Raw genomic sequence first — 22,682 nt, forward strand, 5'->3', positions numbered from 1 at the left:
TGAAATGTCTAAACAGAGGTTCTAAACAGAAACCTGGGAGGTATAGAAAGTATGCCAAGAGCAAATTAGTTTACTTAGTTCATGACTTTAATACACCCTTGCAATTAGCAGAGTATTTCCTTTGGACTTGTGGTCTCAAGGTATGCGTTTCTGTTCATGATTTTTTTTTTTATTATTCGCTTCCTTTAAATGAGAAAAAACAAACTCCACAGTTCTACTTTGCTGGATCCATATGTACCAGGAGTTTGATCATGTTCAAGTTACCATTTGACTTGCAATTCAGCATCTCCACATGCACTGGCAGGTGAGAGAAAAAAGGCTAAGTTAGAAGGTGGTTGCAAACAAAGCAGAATTAGGCTGTAAAACCCACTTGTGAAACTTCTCCCCTAGTACACCAGTATCTTATGGGTGTACGTGTTGAGGGATGTGTTGTTTTCCAGTTGTTTCTGCTGGAGAAAATGCACCTATTTGCTGAGTGAGGTACTATACCGAAGGTGATAAAGGTTGCTGACGGCACGATCCCTTTAGAGGCTGCACCTTCCCCTACAGATATCCTAAACCATTCCAGCTCCCAGATATTTTGCACCTCTGCCATGTCCCCGCTTCCTTGAACTAACTTCACTTTCTTCTCAGTGCCAAACCTTCTAGAAATGGCTTCAGTTCAAGCTCTGTCTTCCAGAGCCGCCTGTACGCTCCTCTCTTCCCTACCTGGAAAACAACTACAGCCCACCACGGAGCTGCCAAATTGGCACCCACAATTGCAGGCTCTTGACCCAGCGTGACACAACCCCTCTCCCTCAGATACCAATCCTGCCCACAAACCCCCCCACAATGGCAGCTTGACCCTGGCTGACACAATTGCCCCTTGTGTTTGCCAAACCCACAAAATTATAGGGGTCGAACAGGAAAAGGCAGCGAGATGGGCGAGTTCGTGCTCTCAGTGCTGTCTGTGACACTGTGACCCTATTCATGGGCACATCCTTGCAGGAGGACTCGGCAGCCTGTCTGCAATGCATCGTTTTAAATTGTAGCCTTAAAAGATCTGTTTTTAGATGCAAATGAAAGACCCAATTAGAGTTTTAAAAAAAAAAAAAAAAGAGAGGGGGCAAAACCTATTAAAATTAGTAAGAAACGTCTGATGCTGTCTTCTTAGCTCCATCATTTTTCTGTTTTCAGTCTTAATCTGTATTTCTCAAGCATATGTTTAGGCTGCCGTGCACCCAAAACCAGTCTTATCAGTTATATTCACACATGTGAATTCTTCAAGCTATCAAGGATCTGTTTATATTTGGCATAGAAGAGTTATCTGATGGTCGCTCAGGTTCCAGCCCAGTTTCTTTTAATAGCTGGTGGTGTTTTAACTGTGTATTTTAATTTTACCAGTCAGAGAATGGGAGAAATTATACATCCTCATTTCAAAGAGGTGATCTGCAGGCTAATCAGACAATGTTTATAACACATATGTTCTAAAATGTAAATTCATATAAATAAATGTATGTATATTTAGATATAGTATAAATATATCTATAGTGTGTATGTGTGCACACACATGTCTTTGTGTCTGTGTGCATGATATGCATATAAAAGATTTTTTTGATACGGGTGTGCCACTGAGCGCCCTGGCTTGGGAGCAGGATCTGGGGGTCTCTGCTCTGAGTTGCGTTTCGCTGCAGGCCCGGCGGCTGCGTGCTGGAGCAGGACGCAGCAGTGCCGTGCTCCTTGCAGGGAGGTTTTCTCTGGGCTTGCTAATACAGGGAAATTTACTGGCATAATTACACCCGTATAATTATGCCGTAGTAGTTATACTGCTGTAACTCCCATGTGAATGCTCTTGTGCTGCAATAATAGTGCCCATATGGGAACTTGTACCAGTATATCTCCACTGGTAAATATCTCCATGTAGGCAAGTCCTCCTTTAGGGGCAGATTTTGCAGACCAATGTGCTGCACAGCACTTGCAGGTCCTTATTTTGTACATCATAGTTTGTTTTTGTCAACCACGTTTTGTGCATAGGAAAAAGTTGTTCAGAGTTCCGACAGAATCTTTGGAAAGAAACAAACATTTTCCCTCATCAATATATTTTTTTTTTCTACAATCATTTAATTTATTTTAAAAATATCTTTTAATAGATAAAAATACAGATGTAACTTCTGACTTTTGTGTTCAGGAAATTTCTTTTTAGATGAACTAAGGATCAGATATAAGCCATGTCTGGAAGCAGTACTTGGCCAACAGCTGAGTGTGTGTATGTGTGTGTGTTCATCTATCCATGATTCATTCTGAGGGCTGTTTTAGCCTTCATAAAATATTCATGCTGGTTGTGCATGGTTCTATAATTGCCATCTCAGGCCTTGAATTATTTATAGGTTGTACTGTTCACATAGTCTCATTTACTGATAGAGCAGATAACACTATACAAGAGGATCCCAAACACTCTAATGCCTGTTACTTTGCATTAAGTAGTGGAATTATATTACTGTAGGTGTAAAATGCTGGCATTTTTCTCCTCTCGCTTTAATATATCATTTTTGTATTTATAATATGCTAATTGTTGAGATGCTGTTAAGCCTCATAATTCCTGCTGAGTTTTGTAGAAATCAAGATGTGGTTGAAATGATTTAGCTCTTGATCCCAAAATGATTGTTCTAAATCCACCCCCCTCCATCCCCCTGTTGTAACACGCGGGATAATTTATTGAAGTGATGTATGAGTACACATGCATACCTGAACTCCTTTGTTTTACACTATTGATCAGTTTGTGTATCTTAACAGCAAACAAACGTTCAGCAGTCCAGCTAATGCAGACATTCACCAAGTGCATTTTCAAGTTCATTGTACTCAATTAAACACTGACTATGAATTCATCATGAAAAGTGATCTTTTTTCCAACAAATTTCCTATTCATCTTTTCTGTGATTAATTCTGTCAGCTTTTCTGACCTACTTTTGACTTTATTTTTTTTTTACTGAATATGTAGAATTGCATCGGTTTAGCTTGGACATACACTGCGCTTTTGACTTCCCCTGCTCAGTTGTTGGTTTATCTAATTTCTGAACCAAGCACTAGTTCTAGGTGGAAAATGCAGCTGAGGTAGACTTTGTTATTTTTTTTTTTAATCCTCCTGCTTTTCTAATTAAATAAATACTGGAGTAGAAATTCAGTCATTAGCAGAACCAGAGTACTAGGCCATGCGTGGGATACCTTCCCTTTTCTCAAAAACTTTTGCATGGCCTTGTGAAGTCACTTATTTTCCTCCCCCACGAAAGGAGAATATTGGCGTTTCCTTAACTGACATGATGGCTATAGGGACTAAGTACAGAAAGAATAGAAATTGTCACTTTGCTATAATAAAGTGGGGTAGGAACACATGGGAAAGGCAGACTGCTGAAGTCTGTGGTGGCACTGAAAGAGTGCGGGCTCATGCAGAACACAGCAGGCCAGGGTTTTTGTAGAGATGCTGGTTCACGCAGGCAGGTGGTAAGGAGAGCTGGTTCAAGCCCTTCATTTTAGTGCAGCTCATTTCGTTGCTAGCACAGGGATTAGGAAGGATGTTCCTCCAGCTGAGTTTCTGCTTGCCTGTTTCCCTCGAGGAGCCAGTTCCAAACACCAGCACCAGCCTCTGCTCCAGCTGATGGGCTTGGGCTGTTCCTGTCCTCCCGGGTCACCTGGGTGTTCGCCAGCAGTGATTTTGGTAGTATAGCTCAGCAAAGATCCTCGCTGTGGGATTCAGGCATGTGCCTCTGTCTCTGGTGGCAGTGGACTGGGTCTTGTATTGGCAAGACCAATTTGCTCCTTTCTTGGCTCTCCAGAGGTCTGAGTGATCTCTGATGTTTCAGAAGGCAGGAGCCAGCCAGGTGTGGTGCAGGGAGGAAAAGGTGATGGCTTGGCAGTGATTACGGATGAAGCATCCCCGTTGAAGGGAAGTCTGAGAGCAGCAGGTAGCAGAAGAGGTGAAGATTTAAAATTTAGCTCTTGCAAAGCAAAGCAAAGTATGGATGAAGGCAGCTCTAGGATGAAGCCAAAAGGAACTGCCGAAAAAAAAAAAATAAGAGCAGAAAGAAATGTTTCTGCAAAACAAACCATTTTGGTGAACAATAAATTCTTGAGAAAATATGTCTCTGCCTGAGCCCTTATTTTTCTTGATAATAAATCATTATAAAATAAACCTTGTGACATTCACCATTCTATACAATGGGCTGAATTGAGAAGAGCTGTGTTTTTTTTCTGTACGATTTTGTGAGCCCTGTGGGTCCCTCAGAGAAGGAAACAATGTTATTGTAATGCAGATTTCTCTTCTTTTTTTCAAGATTTCTGAGATTCCATGAATCCCTTACAACAGGGTAATTCTACTTTTTTTTTTTTTTTTTTTTTTTTTTAAGCTTTATTCAGCACTGCCAGTGTGGTAACTGAATTGCAAAGTCTCCACCTTTCTCATTGAGTTTTCTAAGTTTTCAGAGCTAAGTGTAACTGCTGTGGCATGCATATGTTACTAACCTTTCCTGTTAGCCCCGCAGCTCACTTTTTGCTTTGCTTCCTGCCTATTTAGAGCTTAATGTGTAAGTAAGGCAAAAAAAAATAAAAAAGAGAAAAGGTGAAGTTTTCTTCTGTATTGTGTATTTTGCAGTAGGACCTGGAGGCCTCTGGTAGGTCAGATTTCTATACAAATTATATAGAATTATCCCACAAAATTCATGACTGAAAGGACTAGAGATGGTAAATATATGACAAGGAACTGAGGAGAATGGGATTAAAAAAAAACAACAACAACAACAAATTATGAGAAGTGCCATACAGTTGAGCTGCTCAATTTGGCTTTGGAAATGGACTCAGCTTCTGCTTGCCTAGGTGTTGTCACAGAGTTACTTGAAGGGAGAATTTGCACCATATAATTCCTGAGTTACATGCTGGAAATACAGTATTGCTTTTAGGGAAAATGACACACATTTTAATAGCTAATTACCAAGTAATTTTTCTTTAGTGAAATTGTTAAAATATTTAATATCTTAGGGGTCTTATTTCCCCCCCCTTCCCTATTTTCTCTGGTAAGAATTCTCTGTATTGCTTGGCTGTAATGCGGTCCTGGGTTTTCAGAGTCGGTCTTACCTTTAATATTGTGAAATGGCAGGCTGCTAGGACACCAAGGCATCATTTAGCTTTAATTGGTCAACTAGCCTTTGCCGTTGTGCACCGCATGCTGCCGTGCCGTGGCTGACCTCAGACCATACTCTGGAACAGTTTCCTTCAGCACGGAGCAATGCCCAATTAGTAGAGTGCAGGAGCAGCAATGCTGAAGCCTTTCAACAAAATTTTACCATATCTATTTGTCTAAACGTATGAAGTGGCAAAAAAAACTCCATACACGACCTAGAAAAACAAATTGGTAAGTGTGCTTCTTCACCAATACTGCTTGTACAGAATAATTTTCTTAGAGACATTTATAAAAAAGTATGAAATCCTACATCATTTCCCCCTTTATATATCAGAAGTCTTTAAAAATATCTAAGATTTTTTTTTCTATGCCAACAATACATGAGACAATCCTAGATATGTGAGACACCTTTTAGAAAGTGTCTTTGTCTTATCTATCCGTACAGTACCTGTGTGCTAGGGAAGTGTCATGATCACTATTTTAAAGATGGGAAAAGAAGACACAGAGAGATGTAAAGCTAGATTTTTAAAGGTGTTTTGACTTCTAAAGATGCAGTAAAATGTGCAGTAGGACTTTCAAGAGGGCTTAATTGCTTCTTTCGCAGCCTAAAAGTGACTTGGCGGCTTACAAAGTATGCCAAGCACGGATATGAATCTAGGTCTTCTGTGTTCTGGTCTAGTACTTTAACCATTGGGTGGCCCTTCCAGGGTACATTGATTTTGGAAAATAAGTATGTCTTCTTGCTGCACTGTAGTTCCGTATTGCTGCTTCAGTTGGATATAGAAGCACCAAGTCTTGGCTGCTGACATTAAGCAAAGAGCAAACCTTTGTCAGTGGTTGAAACCTGAAGTGTTTTGAACACTGTTTAAGTATATACATTTTGAAGACGGTATTTATAGAAAGGTTAAAATTTCCTATTCTGTAAGAAGGCAACTTTCAAGGGGGTATTTGCACACTTAGCCCTGGAACACAGTGGAAAAGCCCAAATTGGGAAGCTGTCCATGCTCCACAGAGGCTGTGGAAAGACAAATTTTTCCAAAGACAATTTGGAGCACTTGGGCTGGGCTCCTGCCCGGAACTGGCCTCTGCAGAAGCCCATCTCTGTCTGTGCTGCCTGAGTGGAAAGCTTGGGAAGGTCTCTCAGCCCTGGGTGATGGAGGGCATCTTGGTGCTGTCAGCACCCCTCCATGTGTTCTTTGCTGTTTGCCCCAAGAGGCAAATTTACATCTCGGTACCTGTGACTTGTCCCAAATTCAGTGTGATGTAGCTGTGCAGGGATTCCCGTGTCACAGTGTGATGATGCCTCAGAGATGGGTTTTGCTTCAGTGGCTTGAGTCCCAGGGGGTCTCAGAGCAAGTGTCTGTGGGGTTTTTGCTAGACCCATGCAGGAAACCTTGCTTCAGGTCCAGAGGCCTTTCAAGAGTTTTCTGGTTTGAAACCAGCATTAAAAAAAAACCAGAACCAAACCACAACCAGAATCACTATGCTATTTTTGAGTTAGTGGTCCAAGAAGAAAGGGAAATTTGTGAGTAAAAATGCTATAATTTCCATGTCAACCTTTTACATGTATTTCTACCTTTTTTTTTTTTTTTTTAACTTTAGTTAAAATTTGCAAGCAAGATTTGTATGTTACCAGGAAAGGATGCTTTTCATTTATAAACTGTCTGAAGATGGTGTTTTGACACACTGGAGGTTTTTCTCTGAACATTTTTTTCATACTGGCAGACCCTCAGACATTATCTCTTTCCCACAAAACTTTCTTTTTTACAGGCTATTATTTCCCGACAGAGACAAAAAAGTACCCAGAAAATTCACAGTCAGATCTATCGCTCCCAGACTGGCTGTGGGCTCATCACCAATGCATTCATATCTCAGTTAAATTTTTCAAATTGTTGCGGGTATTTGAATACATTTTGTTTCATAAGGAATCTGTTGCTGTAACACGGGATACATCACTGGTGCAGAAGAGAAGAGAAGGGTAAAACTGGCATTACCATTGGGACAGCTTTGTAACAAAGTCAAAACTCGGGTCCTAGTCTGTGAGAAGCTCAGTTCTTGGAGGTCCTTTCCTTATCTGTCTTCTTCCTCTGCTGTTGACAAACCCACTGAGCTCTATAAAAGCTGCTTCTAGTGACAACTTTCCTCCTGGCCACAGTGTGCCTTTGCAACATGCACTTTCATTACTGCATCTAGTACTTAATGCAGCTGTATGTAGACCCAGATGTCTTTCATCAATCCCAAACCCGCCACAGCTGTAACCAAAAAGACGCTGACATTTTCCCTGCTACTTTACAATGCTTATACTTCTTGCAGGAAAATAGGAAGGAACACGTTAAAGACTACATCTATATCACAAGTACATTTTTTCTTCATGTACTGTGTGCCTTTAAGTTCTTAAGTTATGTATTATTCGTATTGTTTAAAGAAAATGAGTTTTGTGAAGAAAAAGAAAAGAAGTTGTTGGTATCATGCCAGTCATCTGCAGTTCAGCATCACCTTTTGCAGTACAAGTCTACGGTGTTTCATTTCTGCTTCAGGCTGTGGTTGGCTGTGGAAGCACTAAGCATGGAAATATAACAGGTGTTCAGACTAATTGTAGATCTGGCCTGGCCCCACCTGTATGTGGTATTGTTCTGTAAACTTGGTCAGCTTAAGCTGGTGCAAGTGAAATTGTAACGTCATAGAGATGGTAGGAGTGTTTTTGGTAAACTTGCTGAAGAGTTGTGTATACGTTCCTGTAATACTGTGTGGTATCTAGCGTGCACAGATATGCGTGTGTGGATGGGTATGATGTAGGTTGATAAAATGTGATGACTGGACTGAAAAATATTCTGCATCAAAATATATGAAATGTACCTGTAAAAGCAGATGCAGGTGCACATTCTTTGTATCGTATACCACTGCTATACAGACCGTGTGTGTACGTGTGTGTGCACGTTTGCTCCTATGTGTAGACGTGTACCTATGTGTTGCTGAGGTCTCCGGTGTGCAATTTATAGTTTGGAGAGAAATCATCCTCCATCATTCATCACTGCTGAGCTGCAGCAGGCCAGGCCGGCACATCATTTGTTAACAGCGACAAAGCCGCGCTCATAAACGCCGACATGTTACATTAATTTATAGGCACTGAGTGACTTATTAAATGTGACGTGTGAAATATAACAGGGCCCAGTATGGATGATTAGGTTTTGGGCTTTGAATTGTTGACAAGGCAGAGGTAATGAATTGCGGGACACAAGCTAGTATGTTTCCCCCTCATTAGTCAGTATTAGCTGCATTAATAGTAATAATTGGATATATTCATCATTTAAAATGTTTTAATAAATGTTTGGACAGCACCTGATCTAGGCTGTCAAATATTAGACTGGAAGGTTTGTGATGGGAGAAAAATTATGCCGTTCCTTCTGCAGAGATTTATACAGCCTAAGGGATGCAATTTGCCAATGTCCTTTAGGAAGTAACGGGTGGAGATATTTTGGAACAAGACAGTGCAACAAGACAGAAACCAGCCTCTCTCACATTTCAGGAAGATATTTCCATTTTATTCTAGAGGCTTTTTGGTCCTGAGGTCAGGTCTCCAAGATGGGGTCTGAACAGGTTACTTCAAGTCAGATGCCAGCCTCAGATTAGAACTTCACAAAAGATGTGGATGTTTCCTTCTGAATTTGTGTTTCACTCTTCTACAACTGCAGACTGAATGTTGCCCAGAGCTCAGGAACTTTCCAATTTGGGGTTTTGGCTTGGAGTCATCAGTACTTTGAACTATTAACATATTTAAAATTCCAGAAAATTTTCTGCCTGAATGTCTTAAAAACATGATTCTCTATGGGGTGAAGGGTGGGTGTTCTGCCAGCTCCACTTTCAGTCTTGGTTTTCAGATCTCAAATGCATTATTGCCCACAATTTGATACAAAGATTCCTCTGATTAAAGAAAAAAAAAAGACTTAGAAGTTTTGTTCTTTTGTGATCTTTAGAAGTTGAATTTTTTTTAAAAAAACCCAGACCTGAAACTGTTACCAAGGAATGCAGACTGTATTAATCTCTTGCTTTAAGAGACATGTAGGTGAACCCTAGAATGTGCCTTCTAAGTGACTGCATGGAGATCAAGAAGACCATGTCCAGCTGCAAAAAATGGTATCAGTTCAAAACTTGTCACACGTCACTTGGCTGTATCCCATTGTCTAATGAAACCCATTTTTTTAAAAGCAACCTTCAGCATATACAAAAGCAAAACCACGTGGAGCTATTGGCACTGCATCACTAGACTGACAGTTTTTATTTTAAAAGAAGAGTCCTCTAAGGAAAAGCCTGGCTACTGTGGGAAGCAGTGTTTGGTGCCTCAGTAGGAGGTAAGCTTCCCTTTTAGATGCTGCTGAAGAGGTGTCACACGAGGGAGTACTGCGTCGCTGGAGGTGCTGCCTTTCAGGAGAGACACAAAGTCAAGTGTCTGGCCACCCGTAGTCATAACAAGTCCCAAGACACTTACTGCAAGGATGAAAGTTTTCTCCTCAGTGTCCTTGCTGGTTCCAGCTCGCTGCTTGTACTGAGCATCAGGAATCTTTTAGATGAAGGGATCTTCATACTCCCCTAAATACAGTGAGCCATACCTGCCTCTTTATATCCATGAACTTTGCGCAAAAAGTTGGTGGAGCGCTCAGAAGGTGCCGAGACTAAGTCTGACTGTAAATAGGGAACGCTGCAGCTCCGGGATGGGAGAAAAGCTTCACTGCAGAGATGGGAACAGTGCAATCATTTTGCACTTGTCATAGTTATTCTGCATGGTGGAAGAAAACTTTGAGGGTAGAAACTTTGTTGTTCAGTTGTAATCGGAATGATTCGTACTTCTGGACTTGGAGTAATGTTATTTCATTTAATAGACACCAAAGTCATATACAACTTGTTTAGATCATGTACATTTAACTGTATTTTCCTCTTCATTTTGAATCAAGCCCTGAGCAGTATTTTGTCAGGTTGTCTGTTAGTTGGTGGTTATTGTTGACAAGTTGATGTGAGAGTGTTTTAGCATGTTGTCTAACATGTTTCTACTGATAAGTTCATCATTGGCACTGCACAGTATTTCTTCAAATTCCCTCTTAATTTTTATTTGGAGATTAAGCAGGAATTTAGAACTTGATATTGTATGCTCAGCAAATGAGGTTCATCAAGCCTTTGGGTGTATGGCTGTGTTTTTATTTCCTGTATGAGTTAACTCTGGGCCTGGAGTCTCCACTCACCACAGAAGATGAAAATTCATATTTTTCTCTAGGTTTATGTAAATATCTCTGAGATCAGACCCTGATCTTGTCGTCTAGGTTTGCATTGTTTAGTCAATCATCTCAAAGGATTCCAGCCTTTTTGTTAGTGATATGTATGTATTATAGAAAGGGTAACGTGTTTCAACATTTAAGTTAATTATTATGCAATTAGGTCTTTAGTGGAACTTTGTCAGAGCTACAGAATGATACAGGTGAAAAAAGCATGATCAATATGCAGTACTCATGTACAGTTCTTGATGATATTAAGCTACTGTCTAGTTAGAATGATTTTGGGTGAGATTTGTTATTTATGTTTACATTAACAAGGAATTTTTTTTTTTGGGAGGTGCTAGAGGGGCCAGCTGTAAGTTTTTGCTGATCCTCTTTATTCTTTGCCAGTTGCTGGCACAGTTGTTCCCGAGAGAAGAGCAATCAAACATAAAATAGAGTTAAAGAGTAAAAGTTTGTTAAGTTGCAGGCACTTCCTACTCTGTAGAATTAATTTTGACTTTCATTGGTATGATGTAGATGAACAAGAACTTCAACCTTTCTGCCCTGACCGTCTGGCAAGGTTACTTAACTGCTCATTGTAAACTTTTTTTTCCATCGCTGGTGCTGTCCTCACTACCCTATAGTGATACAGAAAAATAATGATTATGCAGTGGACTTTGAAAATCCTCATGCTCTGTATTTTGTGAGTATGAAGTGTATTGATTACAGGTATCATCCCTGCTTTCACACAGAAAGGCATCTCAGTGGTAACAGCCAGGCATCCAGAAACACAGGAGAGACCCTGACTCTGTTTTAAGAGTAACTGTTTTAACACCCATGGAAATGTTTGTAGCTGCTAACGGAGGTCGTCTTCTTTCCAAAGATGTTGATGCACATTGTTGCCTGCTCCCTTGTGTAGGGTATCTAACACTGTGCCTCTGTCCTTACAATGTCTTCAGACCATTGAACTCTGATAAATATGCCATTTCTCGTAATTTCAACCAACAAAGTACACGGTGGCATGAGCATAATATATTTTATTACAGACAACTCATGTCCTTACCTTGCTCCAGTTATAAGTCATCACCAGCATCCTGGTCTTAATTCTGCTGCAGTTTTGGGACATTTGGTTTTGTCCTTCAGCTTGGGTACCCTCACTGGATGGCTGACTTCAGAGGCAGAAGGAAATATTCTTGTTAGCTGCATCACCTTTCTGGGTGGGTGCAAAAGACAACTTTGTAGCTACAGGCTATAGTGCCTTTTCCACATCTCTCTGACGTAGAAGAGGGCATCAGCAAAAGTATTTTTCTTAGATGTTCAGGGCTCATCCCTTCAAGAAAAGCTCTGAAGTACTTAATCCAAAGCTTGTCATATAAGCAGATATTATTTGATTCTATGTGTCTGCTGCAGAGGTCATTATTTCTAAGATTAATTAATCTCTTTCAATGTCAGGTAGCTCTTTTCAATGTTACAGGTAGTGCACACATGCGGTATTTATTGATGACATCTCCAGCATTACATATAGCATGATCCTCTTCACTATCACATCAAAAACTCTTTCCCCCTTTTTCCGTCTTTCTCTTCTGTGGTGACTTACAATGAATTTTACAGTGTCTGGCTTACTTGCCCATGCACACACACACAAAAAAATCTGCAGTATTTTATAACTACAGCCAGTTCAGCATCCCCTCCAAACACCCCTGGAATATCTTCTCTTGTTGAACCACCGTATGCACGGCTCAAACAAAGCGCCTCCACCTTTCCACAAAACATGTGTTTGCTTCCTTCCAGCACTCAAAATAGCAACTACATGCCGGATCCCATCCTCATTGCCAGAGCTCCCCGCTGCAACGGAAGCGAGCGCTTTATTCTCCTAAATATCATGAAACAATGGGATCCCCTGGATGGAATGTCCAGCTTGTGGGCAGGAGCTGAAGGCAGTGCTCAACTTTCTTCCACAGCATATTTGTGCTTGCTCTTTTCTTGTATGAATACAAATACATGTTTGCATATATGCATTATTTTCTGAGCAGCTAATTCTAGACTCACTAGTTTCTTTAAAAGACTCCTTTTAGTTGTTGGTTTTTTTTTTTTTCCCAAGAGAACTAAAAAAAGTTATTACAAAAAGTAAAATGGTACCTCTCAGCAGAATCTCTGTCAGGTTGTCCTTTGTCACCCGCTCTGACCAGGTTCCCAGTTTAATTTTGGTTTTAAGTTATTAAAAGTTAGCTCTTAATAATTTATTATTGGTTAATGAAAGTTACTGGTGTTTTTCTTCCCCCACGTAAGATCCTTCACTGCTACTTTAATTGAAACAATCACGTCATTTGCTTTTTGAAGCATAAGTTGTCTTTGAAGGGGATGCAATCAATCTTTCATTATATTGATACTTCCCAAATATTTCTCTGTAATTACTCAGATGGGTCGAGTGAGGTAAGTTCCACTCATCTTCATTGCAGAACTGTGTGACCAGGAGATTTACAGTCTCATTTCTAAGTTGGCCATCACTGCTGCAGTTCTGCTGAGGATTTAGTGATGCAAAAGCTGAGACTGGGACGGCGGCCCTGCAGTGTCCGTCTTGCTGGGGATGATCCCGAGGCAGTGGAGCAGCTGCAGCCGAGAGCCCCTAGTTTGCACAGTCAGCATCTTGTGGGCATGCTTCAGCACGTGTGCTAAGTTCCTGTGACATCTCTCTGGGGCTGGAAACACCTTGGATTGTGTATTTTTAATAATTGAGTCATGAATGAACTCAGTAATCACTTTCTTCAGTTCTTATGTGCCTCTCATTCATTATTGGCATACTGCAGGTTGTTGTAAATAAGAGATCTAGTGTCTTTCTTTGTCATTTCTCTCTCTTCGGGCCATCAGTCCTGCATGTAAATCTGGTAAAAAATAATTTCTATGTCAGTCTAAGCACACCTCCTGGCTTTTTTTTTTTAACATTAAATATCTTCCACTTGAAATAAAAAAAAAAAAAAATAAAATCGTGAGAACAAAATGGAGCAGGTTCTGAGCCAGGTCTCGAGAGGGAAAATCGTTGTAACATAACACTTAGCGTAACATTCAAGGATACATCTTATTCAGAGGGATTTTGAGTAGTACTCCACCTCTGTTTGTGCCAAAGCTTTTCTCAGCATTTTAGGGGCTCAGATTCTGACCAGCAGATATACCCCACACACGTGTCCTTTAAATAGCCTGACCCTCTGGGTTTTGCAGATTTGGATGATAGCCGTGGTGTGTCAGTATTATTTAAGGATATTATTGGTGTCAGGTTATTTGAGGAATCTTTAATTATTGGATGTTCAGGCAGATTGCACACAATTTTACGTGCAAGGGAATTTGCATGTGCCTGATCCAGGGAAAGGTGGGAAATGTGTTTCCCACACATGAAATATTTACCATGTGAATCTTTATAACTTTCTCAGCTGATGAAAGAAGTATGTCATCAGCACCCTCAGCTCAAGGTGACAAATTTTGGGGTCCCATGTCTACTGTAAGAAGAACAGCTTCAGATGGCTGGGTTAATGCTGCTCTCCAGCGTACGATGCCTTTGATAGTGCTGATGATTTTTGGTAACCATGCTAAAGTTACTGTAGTTTACCTTGAGGTAGCAGGCGACCGAATACTGCTATCATATTACAATAACAGTAATGCCGTTATCTGTCAGCGCTTACACTGAACAGAGGTTCTTTTAGCAAAAGTATGACTCTGGGAGGGCTGCTAATTCAATGGCATTGTGTGAAATATGGCAGACCACAGAGCTGGTTTGTATTTTTTTCCAGTGACTGAAGTCTAACATCTTCAGTAAAAATTAAAAATATTTAACTCACTTTTATATCCTAGTAATTGGGGGGCAAAACAGGAGTCAAATGAGGAAAAAGTGAAGGGAAAAGTAGTTAAACTGAAACAAATTGATAGCTTTTTTTTTTTTTAACTAAATAAATAAGTATAAATTCTACTGGTAATGTGACCGTACTCACTTGATAATGAAGCACTCTAATGCTGGAAAGCGTCACAATTTCAGCTAAAACACTGGGCCGTCAGCTCGTAAAGAACAGTCTGGGACTTGAAGCATGCAAAGAAAGGCAGAGCTTGGGGGGCCTCTGCGTTATGTAGGCTAACAACTGGCACTGCGCGTGGGGCATGGGCACGCGTGCACTCCACCACTTATCTCACAGGGCTGTCTGTGTCCATACAGTGTGAAGAGTGTGTGTATGTTCCGTTGTCTTGCATCTAGCTGTCATAAACCAAATACGCTGTACGCAGATGGCATAAACTCCTTCCAACTTTTTTTTTTTTTTTTTTTTGATAGGAAGGTAGCTGCAGTTCAAATTTAATAAAAATTTTATATAGTGGAGCTGGGCACAAGTAAGGAGATATAAGAAAATTCAGATTTTTACTCTTTTAAGAAAAAAAATTATAACGTCAGATCAGGGGGAAAAATTAAATTACAGAAAACTGAGCACTCAAACCTGCCTCTTTACTATATTTAATTCTGTCTGGTGATGTTGTTTTTTGGTGGTATTATCTCTTTCCTTTCTTATTAAAAGTCTGGGAGAAGAAACCAAAACAGTCTCCTTGGGATTTTAACTCACTCATGGGAGAAAAAGCCAAACACACTCAAACTACTCTAAATTTCTCTGATGCGTTATAACTCAGTATCAGAGAGCTAGAGAAGTCCAGAAGATGCAAGATGAAAAATTGATATGCTGTGCTTCACTGTGCAGAACACACAGACCTGAGGAAAAGCAACTGGGAACACTTGCTGAAGTGAGCAATGAGTAATTTAAGGCTGTTTTGGACAGTCCTACCTCGGATCTGGTGATGACGTGGGTGCCTCCTCAGCATTTTGCTGTGCTGAGCTGAATATTTACTGTATGGGTAGCAGCAAACCCTGGCAATGCTAGCTCCAGGAGCCAGGGCAAGCTCACAAAAATAATGTAGCCAATTCTGTTTATTTTATAATGGCATAGCCTGAAGAATCTCAGTCAGTAGACTTTGACTCCTTGAGGCTTATTTTTTATGTCATGTTGCCTTCCTTGGACCTTTTCTGCAGTTCAAGAAGATATGTATTTTCTAGTAAAATAAATAATTTTCCAGCCTTTTAGTTTTGACTTTTTTTTCTTTTTTTTCTTTTTTTTTTGTTTTGTTTTTTAAACACAATGGATTGTTTAACATCCCATAAATGCAAAATACATTTCTGATTCTGTTTCTGTTTTAAATCAGTGAGAACACTGAATCCATGGAGAGCAGATATGGGATTTTTTTTTTTTTTTTTTCTTAATTAGGATGTTTGACAACTCAAGAAGGTTATGTTTAGAAGAGAGTTAGATGGCTGTATCTGGTGTTTAATTTCTCTTCTGCAGAATAAATTTCCTGTTGTAAAAATGCCACAAAAGGTAGCTACTGCTGTTTATTGACTAAAGAGCCAAGTAAAATCCAGCTGTGAACATGTGGGTAATAGGAGGTTTTCCCCATGTCTATATTTGATTTCTGTGCACAGCCTCGTGCTGGTAAATATCAGTGTAAGTCTCAATTTTTCTTTTGTGAATGGAGTACCTGACATGACCAGTTAGTTGTATGTGAAAAGGTCTGTGAGGGAAAAAAAAAACACCAACAACCAAAACCAAAACAAACGGAAAATAAAACATTACAACAATAGACTTGTTAGTAAATGTGAATCTTCATACTTTAAATGCTAAGACATTTTCCCCCTCCTTTTTCTGCAGTTATTAGTAGAGCTGAGCTCAGATTTTCTATAGTGTAGGAAATTCCATTATTTTGACAATTTTTCTCTGGCAAAGTGGAATAAAAAAAATGCTTGCTTCAAATACAGTTTAAAACTGTTGGAAAATCCAGGAAATTATTGTTCAAGGAAAAAAAAGTGTTTTATTTTAGCTTGATTTTTAAAAAGTTGAGAATTTGCCATTGTAAAATAGTTTTGATTAGAAGAGTCATCTTGAAGGTGAAAAAATTGGCTTTGTCCTTCTGAAATGTCTAAAGAGACATTGCTACATTTTAATTATTTGCTTTTCCAAATGAAATTGCATTAAACAATACATTTTCTCTATATGTTTATTTTAGTGGCAAATAACTAACTAGATCTAGTTACCAGTAGGTGCAGTAGAAGTTACTGATTGAGAAAGAGAAGCGTGTGAAAAGTGTGTAGAAAACCCTGAAAAGAAGTAAATGAAGCGGCTGAAGTGTGTGTACTGTCTGCTTCTTTCTGGCCTTTGGACTCATCCCTGTATTGGCTTCAGTACTTCTTGGTATGCCAAGGTTTCACCAAAATAAAATACCCATCAGATATGGTTTGAGACAACTGTGTTTGTATTATGACATCCCCAGCATCACCTTTTGCTGGGAGGATCCCTTGCTTTCTCCAAGGAAAGGAGACGGGCTGACAGCAGAGCTGTTGTGCGAGGTACTGAAGTATGTGAGTAGTACCTTTGTCTCCATCAGTACAGCTTGTATATTTAAATTTATGCACATATTTAGTACTCTGCTGAATTAGTATGTCATGCGGAATGGGTATGCAGCCCTTTTATCTGATGGACGGTTGCTAATTATTGCACCGGCCCGTGTATTTTGGTTTCGCTAATCTTGCAAACCCATATATACTTACTGCTGTGTTTCATCCAGGACTCTAAAGTTGCCCTCTTCTGTCAAATGTGTTTATACCTCAGAAAAGGTGCATTTTGTCTGTTTTGTTTGCCCTAGCCAGGTTTGAGTTGTATAACCAGCACTCACTTTCTGGATAGCCACTGGTCTGGCTGACCTTGGCAGCATGACAGCTGTCGTATTTTCACATGGATGAACTGTTCTTGAACAACTTCTCCAATGTATTGGGAACAAACAAGCTTTTCTTCAGCATCAGGAATGCAGTAGGTCTTCTTTCCAAGTATTTTTTTCTCCTTCCACAGATATATTTATTGTGGCAATGGCAAGAAAATCCTACTGCTAAGCCTTCATGTTTGAGTTCCTTTAAGTTTCCTTCAGGGGAGTGACAGAAGAGCCAACCTACATCATGTCAGAGCTTGCTTTCTTTAATTTAACTCTATTTTTAGTAAACATGAATATTAATTTGTAGTGGCAAGAAAAATAGGAGGGCAAAATCCTTTTACATCTTTATGGCTAGTATTTCCATTTCTGCTGTATTTATTGAATTGAAATCACTGTGGTGGTTGGCAGTGATAAAGAGTGGGATGCTGCTGGGGTGAGTATTCAACAATCCAAAGAGTTCGCAGAGTGAGGGACAAGATGGCCGGTGGTGAATGGCAGGGAGTATTTTGTACAAGTGAGGTGACCTTCAGCTGGTAGCGTGCTCGCTAGATCCTTCAGCTAAACGAGGATAATCAGAGGATGGAAGGAGCAGGAGTGAGGGGGGAGCCAGTGTCAGGAGTTAGAAGTTGTGAACATGGGAAGGCAGTGGGGACGGCCAGGGAGCTCAGACTGGGCTGCAGTAAGAGTCCCTCACTAGCAGAGAGTGGAGGGTAATGGTGAGAGCACAGTCCTGCTGACACCAACACCTTTTTGGGAATGCGGCAGTTTTGTTAGAAAAAAATCCTTCATCTCCAGAAAGGCATTTTCTGTCAAGTTGTGAGAAAAGGAGAGAACACCCCCAAAAGAGCCAATAACCCATTTCTTACAGCTTCTTCCTGGCAGGCAGTTAATTTCGAGCATGATTCAGACTGCAGGTTTGTATTTAACGGAAGGTTGTATTTCTACATTGGTCCTTGCAGTTGCTTAAAGATCTGCAGTAGTACAGTGCCATGGCATGGATTATAACTGCTCAGCAGCTTCACTCCTTGAGTATTTTTTGCAGTCTGCACTGAGCTACGTCTTAGCACAGCTAAATGTAATCTAAAATTAACTGGTTTTCTGCAAAACTGCACTCCCGTACCTTTCAGCCATGTCTGTGTGGGATAAGGGGTGAAGTAGAGTCCTTTGATTTAATAGCAATGCAAGTCTGTAAATCCAAGTGCTTTGTAAAAGTTTGCACGTTTCTGGACCTGAGCTGGCTGGTGTTTCTCTGCTCCGTGTGCACAAATGTTCTTCACACCACGGATGTTAGCAGTCAGGAAGGGAGTCGGGAAATATGTTCTGTTTGATTCATGCAAACAAAATAAACCTCAATGGTAGCAGTAAGTATCATTGATGACTGGGTGTTGTGTGGCAGAAGAGGTGGCGTTCAGCAATCGCGTAAGTTTGGAGAAAGAGTTAAAGTTGAATATTTTATTGACACTCCTGTGTTCTGCACATTTTTTTTCATCTTGGGGATGAATTTCAGACCCCAGTGGTTAGTCTTAATGCTATATATCCTCTGTGGTTAGTATTGATGCTCTGCAGCCCTGCCAAATGCGGAGAAAGTTAGAACTGAAAAAAATAACCCACTGTGAAGAAGTTAGATGCAAACAAACGGGGATAGAGGTTTATGCTTACAAAGAGCTCAGCCCTGTTGGCACTTCTCCTGGACCAGTCCTGTCAATCTAAATCTGAAATATTTGCAGAGTGAAGTGTTGCTAATGAGCAAGGCTGGCAGGACCGGACTCGAGGTGAAGAAGGTACCTGGATGAGCGGTTTAAAGCATGAACCGAGAGACCAGGCTGAACCCTATGAGGCAAACTGCTCTGCTCTACCCTTGTCCTAATCTGTTCCCATCGGTTTTTCTGCCAAAGCAGGGGGAGACCATCAGCCAGTGTGTGCCGTGCCAGCTCAGGAGCCGCTCAGCTCTTGCCTAGACAAGTGTGGGACACTTCTACGTAACTGAGGGGACTCCAGCTCTGGCATGTTCCAAAACTAAGTGCAACCTATAGTTTGTTTTGTCTTTCAGTGGAATAAAAATATGGCGCTTGGCAGAGCATGTTCTGGAGACTTTTTACTTAAAATGCAGTGAGTGAGCTTGGCTGTGTAAACTTGAGGTTCTGAAAGTTCCTCTGAAAATGCTGTTAATTTTTAAGTTAATTTTTTTCTGTAATTGATTTAGTTCAAATGAAGTTTTGTTTGCTTGCCTGAGGTTTTTTGATAGGTTTAAATATATGAGCGTAATTTGTTCTTCAGTTTATTTTGGTGAAACTCTTGTAGAATTTGAGGGAGGTAGCACAGTGCAAATGGAGTTAGACTTTGAAACTATGGATTAGATTTTGCAGACCCTAAAAGCCAATCCTTGTATTTCCCAGTGATTTTTCCAAGCCTTTGAGCTGACATGAGCTTAGACTTTGGAAGGGAATGCCCAGTGTTTCTCCAGAGAGCCTAATGAAGAGCTTTCCGCTTCTTCTGGAGCCCTTGAGTCAACCCACCAACCTCCATTGCCCAGTGCTCATCCGTGCTGTGCAAAGCCAGACCAGGAAGGCGATTCCCATGTTTGCATGGCTGACGCTGCCTTTCAGCGCAGATATTTTTAACTATTCCATGCCCTAGCACTGTTCAGACCTGAGATATTGCTCCAGGGCTGGGGCAGAGCGGACGGCCAAGTGCTGGGCTCGGCACTTGGCGAAGCCGCCAAAAATCCCCTGGCAAAGCCGGGGCAGTGCCAGCTTCTCCTCAAAGAGTAAATGGCTCTGAGAGGTTTTGCCACATAAGGGCCTGTTCAAGGCTCTAGGCACCAGCTGACAGGGATGACTTTGCCTCCCAACAGATGGCCAGGTTTTTTATTTCAGCAAGCCATCTCGTGTGGAGGGGTGGCCTCTGGATCCTGCCAGCATTTTGCACGATAGGGCCAGCTTAGGGCAAGAGGGATCTGATGTCCGTGCCCTTCATAGCTCATGAGCTAAATGATGAGCTGTTGACAGGAAAGCCATCATCTGAAGTGTAAGATCCCGAACTCTCCTTGCTTTTCGTTTTTCTTTGGCAGAATTAATGCCCTATTTGCTTGTCTCTCAAAATCCATTCTGGCATGAGTACAAACCCTCGCCTGGTGGCAAGCAGTTGTCTGGATTTGAGATGCCAAGATTTGTGCTGACAGCTCCTTCTACACAATCTGAGTCAGGCTGTCACAGCTGGCCATTAGAGGCTTAAAAAGACACACACACGTACAACAAATAGCACCAACTTTCTGTTACGGAATATCAGAACCCGCTTGATGAGAAGACAGAATGGCTGACACTGTTCTTTATTTTAGTGTAAATAAACAGTGTCTCCAAACCCCTGTTCAAGTGTGGCAGTTGTTTATTTTATGTTGATTGTTTGCTCTTATTTAGGAGCACAGGTCTAGAAGAGAATTCCTGGGTCAGGAGATCCAGTCCTTGATAGTCCCAAGCATCACATTTTATAATCTGCCTCATTATCTTACTTTTCGTTAATGAGAACAGTCCCTTGTAGTATCAGTTTGTCCTTGCAGCCATTTGCCTAGTATGATTTTCTTGGAATGGAGGAACAAGCACCAAAACTTACCTTGTTGGATGGCATCATAACTAGGGCAGGGCAAAGAATACTGCTCATCAAAAAGGGATTTTCTGGAGCTGTTTACCCTGCAGTTTTGCCTTTCTTGGTGGCAGTGTGTGCAAATTCTGCTGACCTAGCATTCAGTTTGGGTGCTAAAAGATGGATGCTTGCAAAAGGTAGCTTCCTGATTTAAAGTAAAAGAGGATCAAACAATTCCCTGCCCCACTTTTGTATACGGAAACAGGTCAGATTAGCTTCTGCTTAGTCAACTGATGGGTATTGCAAGTGTAATGCTGTTCTGTCTGGTTGCGCTAGGTTTTAAACTTGCTGTAGGATTAAATTTTGCACGTCTGAGCTTTAGTAGACCTTAGTCTGTAGTTTATTTTGGACAAAAGGTTGATAAACTTTGGCTTTCAAGGAGGAAGCCTGGAATCTGAAACCCACTATTATTCATTGACTTGTCTTTATGAGTTTACAGTCCACTGATGCATAACACTGAAGGAAATATTTTCAGTGAAATGTTTGGTTTTTTCTTTGGCTTTGTAAAATGCAATGTCTTTTCTTAGAGATATGTGTCAGGGTCATATAGCTACTTCAGTGAACTGTGTATAGTCAGGAAATAGACTGCATTGAAAATATTTCATTTTCCGTGAAGTCAGTCTTTTAACCGACACTTTCCCCCTTCTCCTCTCAGGATTTTGCTCTCCCATTAACCACTATTTGAGCATTAATTTTATGCACAAACTGGGTTTAATTGTGGAAGGGAAATTTCAACTGCATGGAACATTTTTAGTATTTTTGTATTAAATCAAAATTTGCACACGGCAGCAAACTTGTGAAACAAAACCTCATTTATCCATAAGGAAATTTTCTTGGCTGGCATTTTTCTGTCCTCTTTTTGCTGTGCTGAAATATATGTCTCTTACTTTCTTGTTGCTATGAGTGGCACAGCAAGGCTGGACATTTAACATCATAGAGGGACTGACTCTGCAAACTTTAATGGCTCTGACATAACAGATCTATTAATGTAATGCTTAAATGTTTAGGACGTTCTTACATGTTTTCCTGGATTGGGACCCATGTGAGCTCTGCTTCCTCTTTCGATGGTCAGTGGGGTGATTTGTCTGAGTTGGGAATACTAATGTAAATAAGGCTTTGTTGGCCCAAAAGTGCAGATCTTACGTAGTACTGCTATGCACTGTTTATAAGAAGTTAATGTCCGTTTCTCTTTCTCCACAGGTTCTTCTTGAAATTTTTCCTCAAATGTAACCAAAATTGCCTAAAAAATGCAGGAAACCCTCGAGACATGCGTCGATTCCAGGTCAGTTGGACACGCTTCCTTCTTTAAAAATCAGCAGCTGCTAGGGACAGAAGTACTTTGACCCAAACTAACCTAGTAACTCAGTGGAAGATGCTAAAAACATAAGGTCACAGAATATTGCCTGAGGACTTCGTGTCACAGCGGAATTGCCAGGAAGTAGTTGGGTTTTCTTGCTCTGGACAAGAGAACTCTTGACGATAATGTCATCTCCCCAGGAAGTGAAAGCATGAAAAGGGAAAAACAAAATGACCTCACTGTTGTTTTAGATTATGGGTCTACCGTGCTCTGAGATAGTCCCTTCTGCCTGCGGAACTATTTACCTTCACGTAAACACAGAGTTTGTTGGAAGGGGCAGAGGAGGCTGTAAGGGCAACTAATAAAATCAGGCTTGTGACCACACTTCAGCAGTTTGTCTTCAGCAGCATTAAAGGCTTATAAACATGGATCCATGGGATGAAGATCCATCCCTCTAGTAGCACTTGAAAAAACCTACCATTGTGTGTATGTGTCTTGGGATGTTCTGGGCTGGTACTTCCTCGCTGTTGCAGCATGTGGCAGTGGGGCTTGGAAACTGTGGTATCAA

General features: G+C 40.7%; 1 protein-coding gene across 3 annotated transcripts in view; it reads left to right on the forward strand.

Annotated features, from left to right (window-relative positions):
* The window catches only part of EBF1 (EBF transcription factor 1), a 279,978-nt gene that overhangs the window by 151,925 nt on the left and 105,371 nt on the right, over positions 1–22,682 (forward strand). For all 3 annotated transcript variants that reach the window (XM_086758871.1, XM_086758872.1, XM_086758873.1), the window contains exon 7: positions 22,018–22,099. In XM_086758871.1, coding sequence (XP_086614997.1) covers positions 22,018–22,099 — 82 coding nt within the window. The remainder of the gene's footprint in view (positions 1–22,017; positions 22,100–22,682) is intronic.

The sequence above is a fragment of the Chlamydotis macqueenii genome, chromosome 14 (assembly GCF_036417535.1).
Source record: "Chlamydotis macqueenii isolate bChlMac1 chromosome 14, bChlMac1.mat, whole genome shotgun sequence".
Classification (NCBI taxonomy): Eukaryota; Metazoa; Chordata; class Aves; order Otidiformes; family Otididae; genus Chlamydotis; species Chlamydotis macqueenii.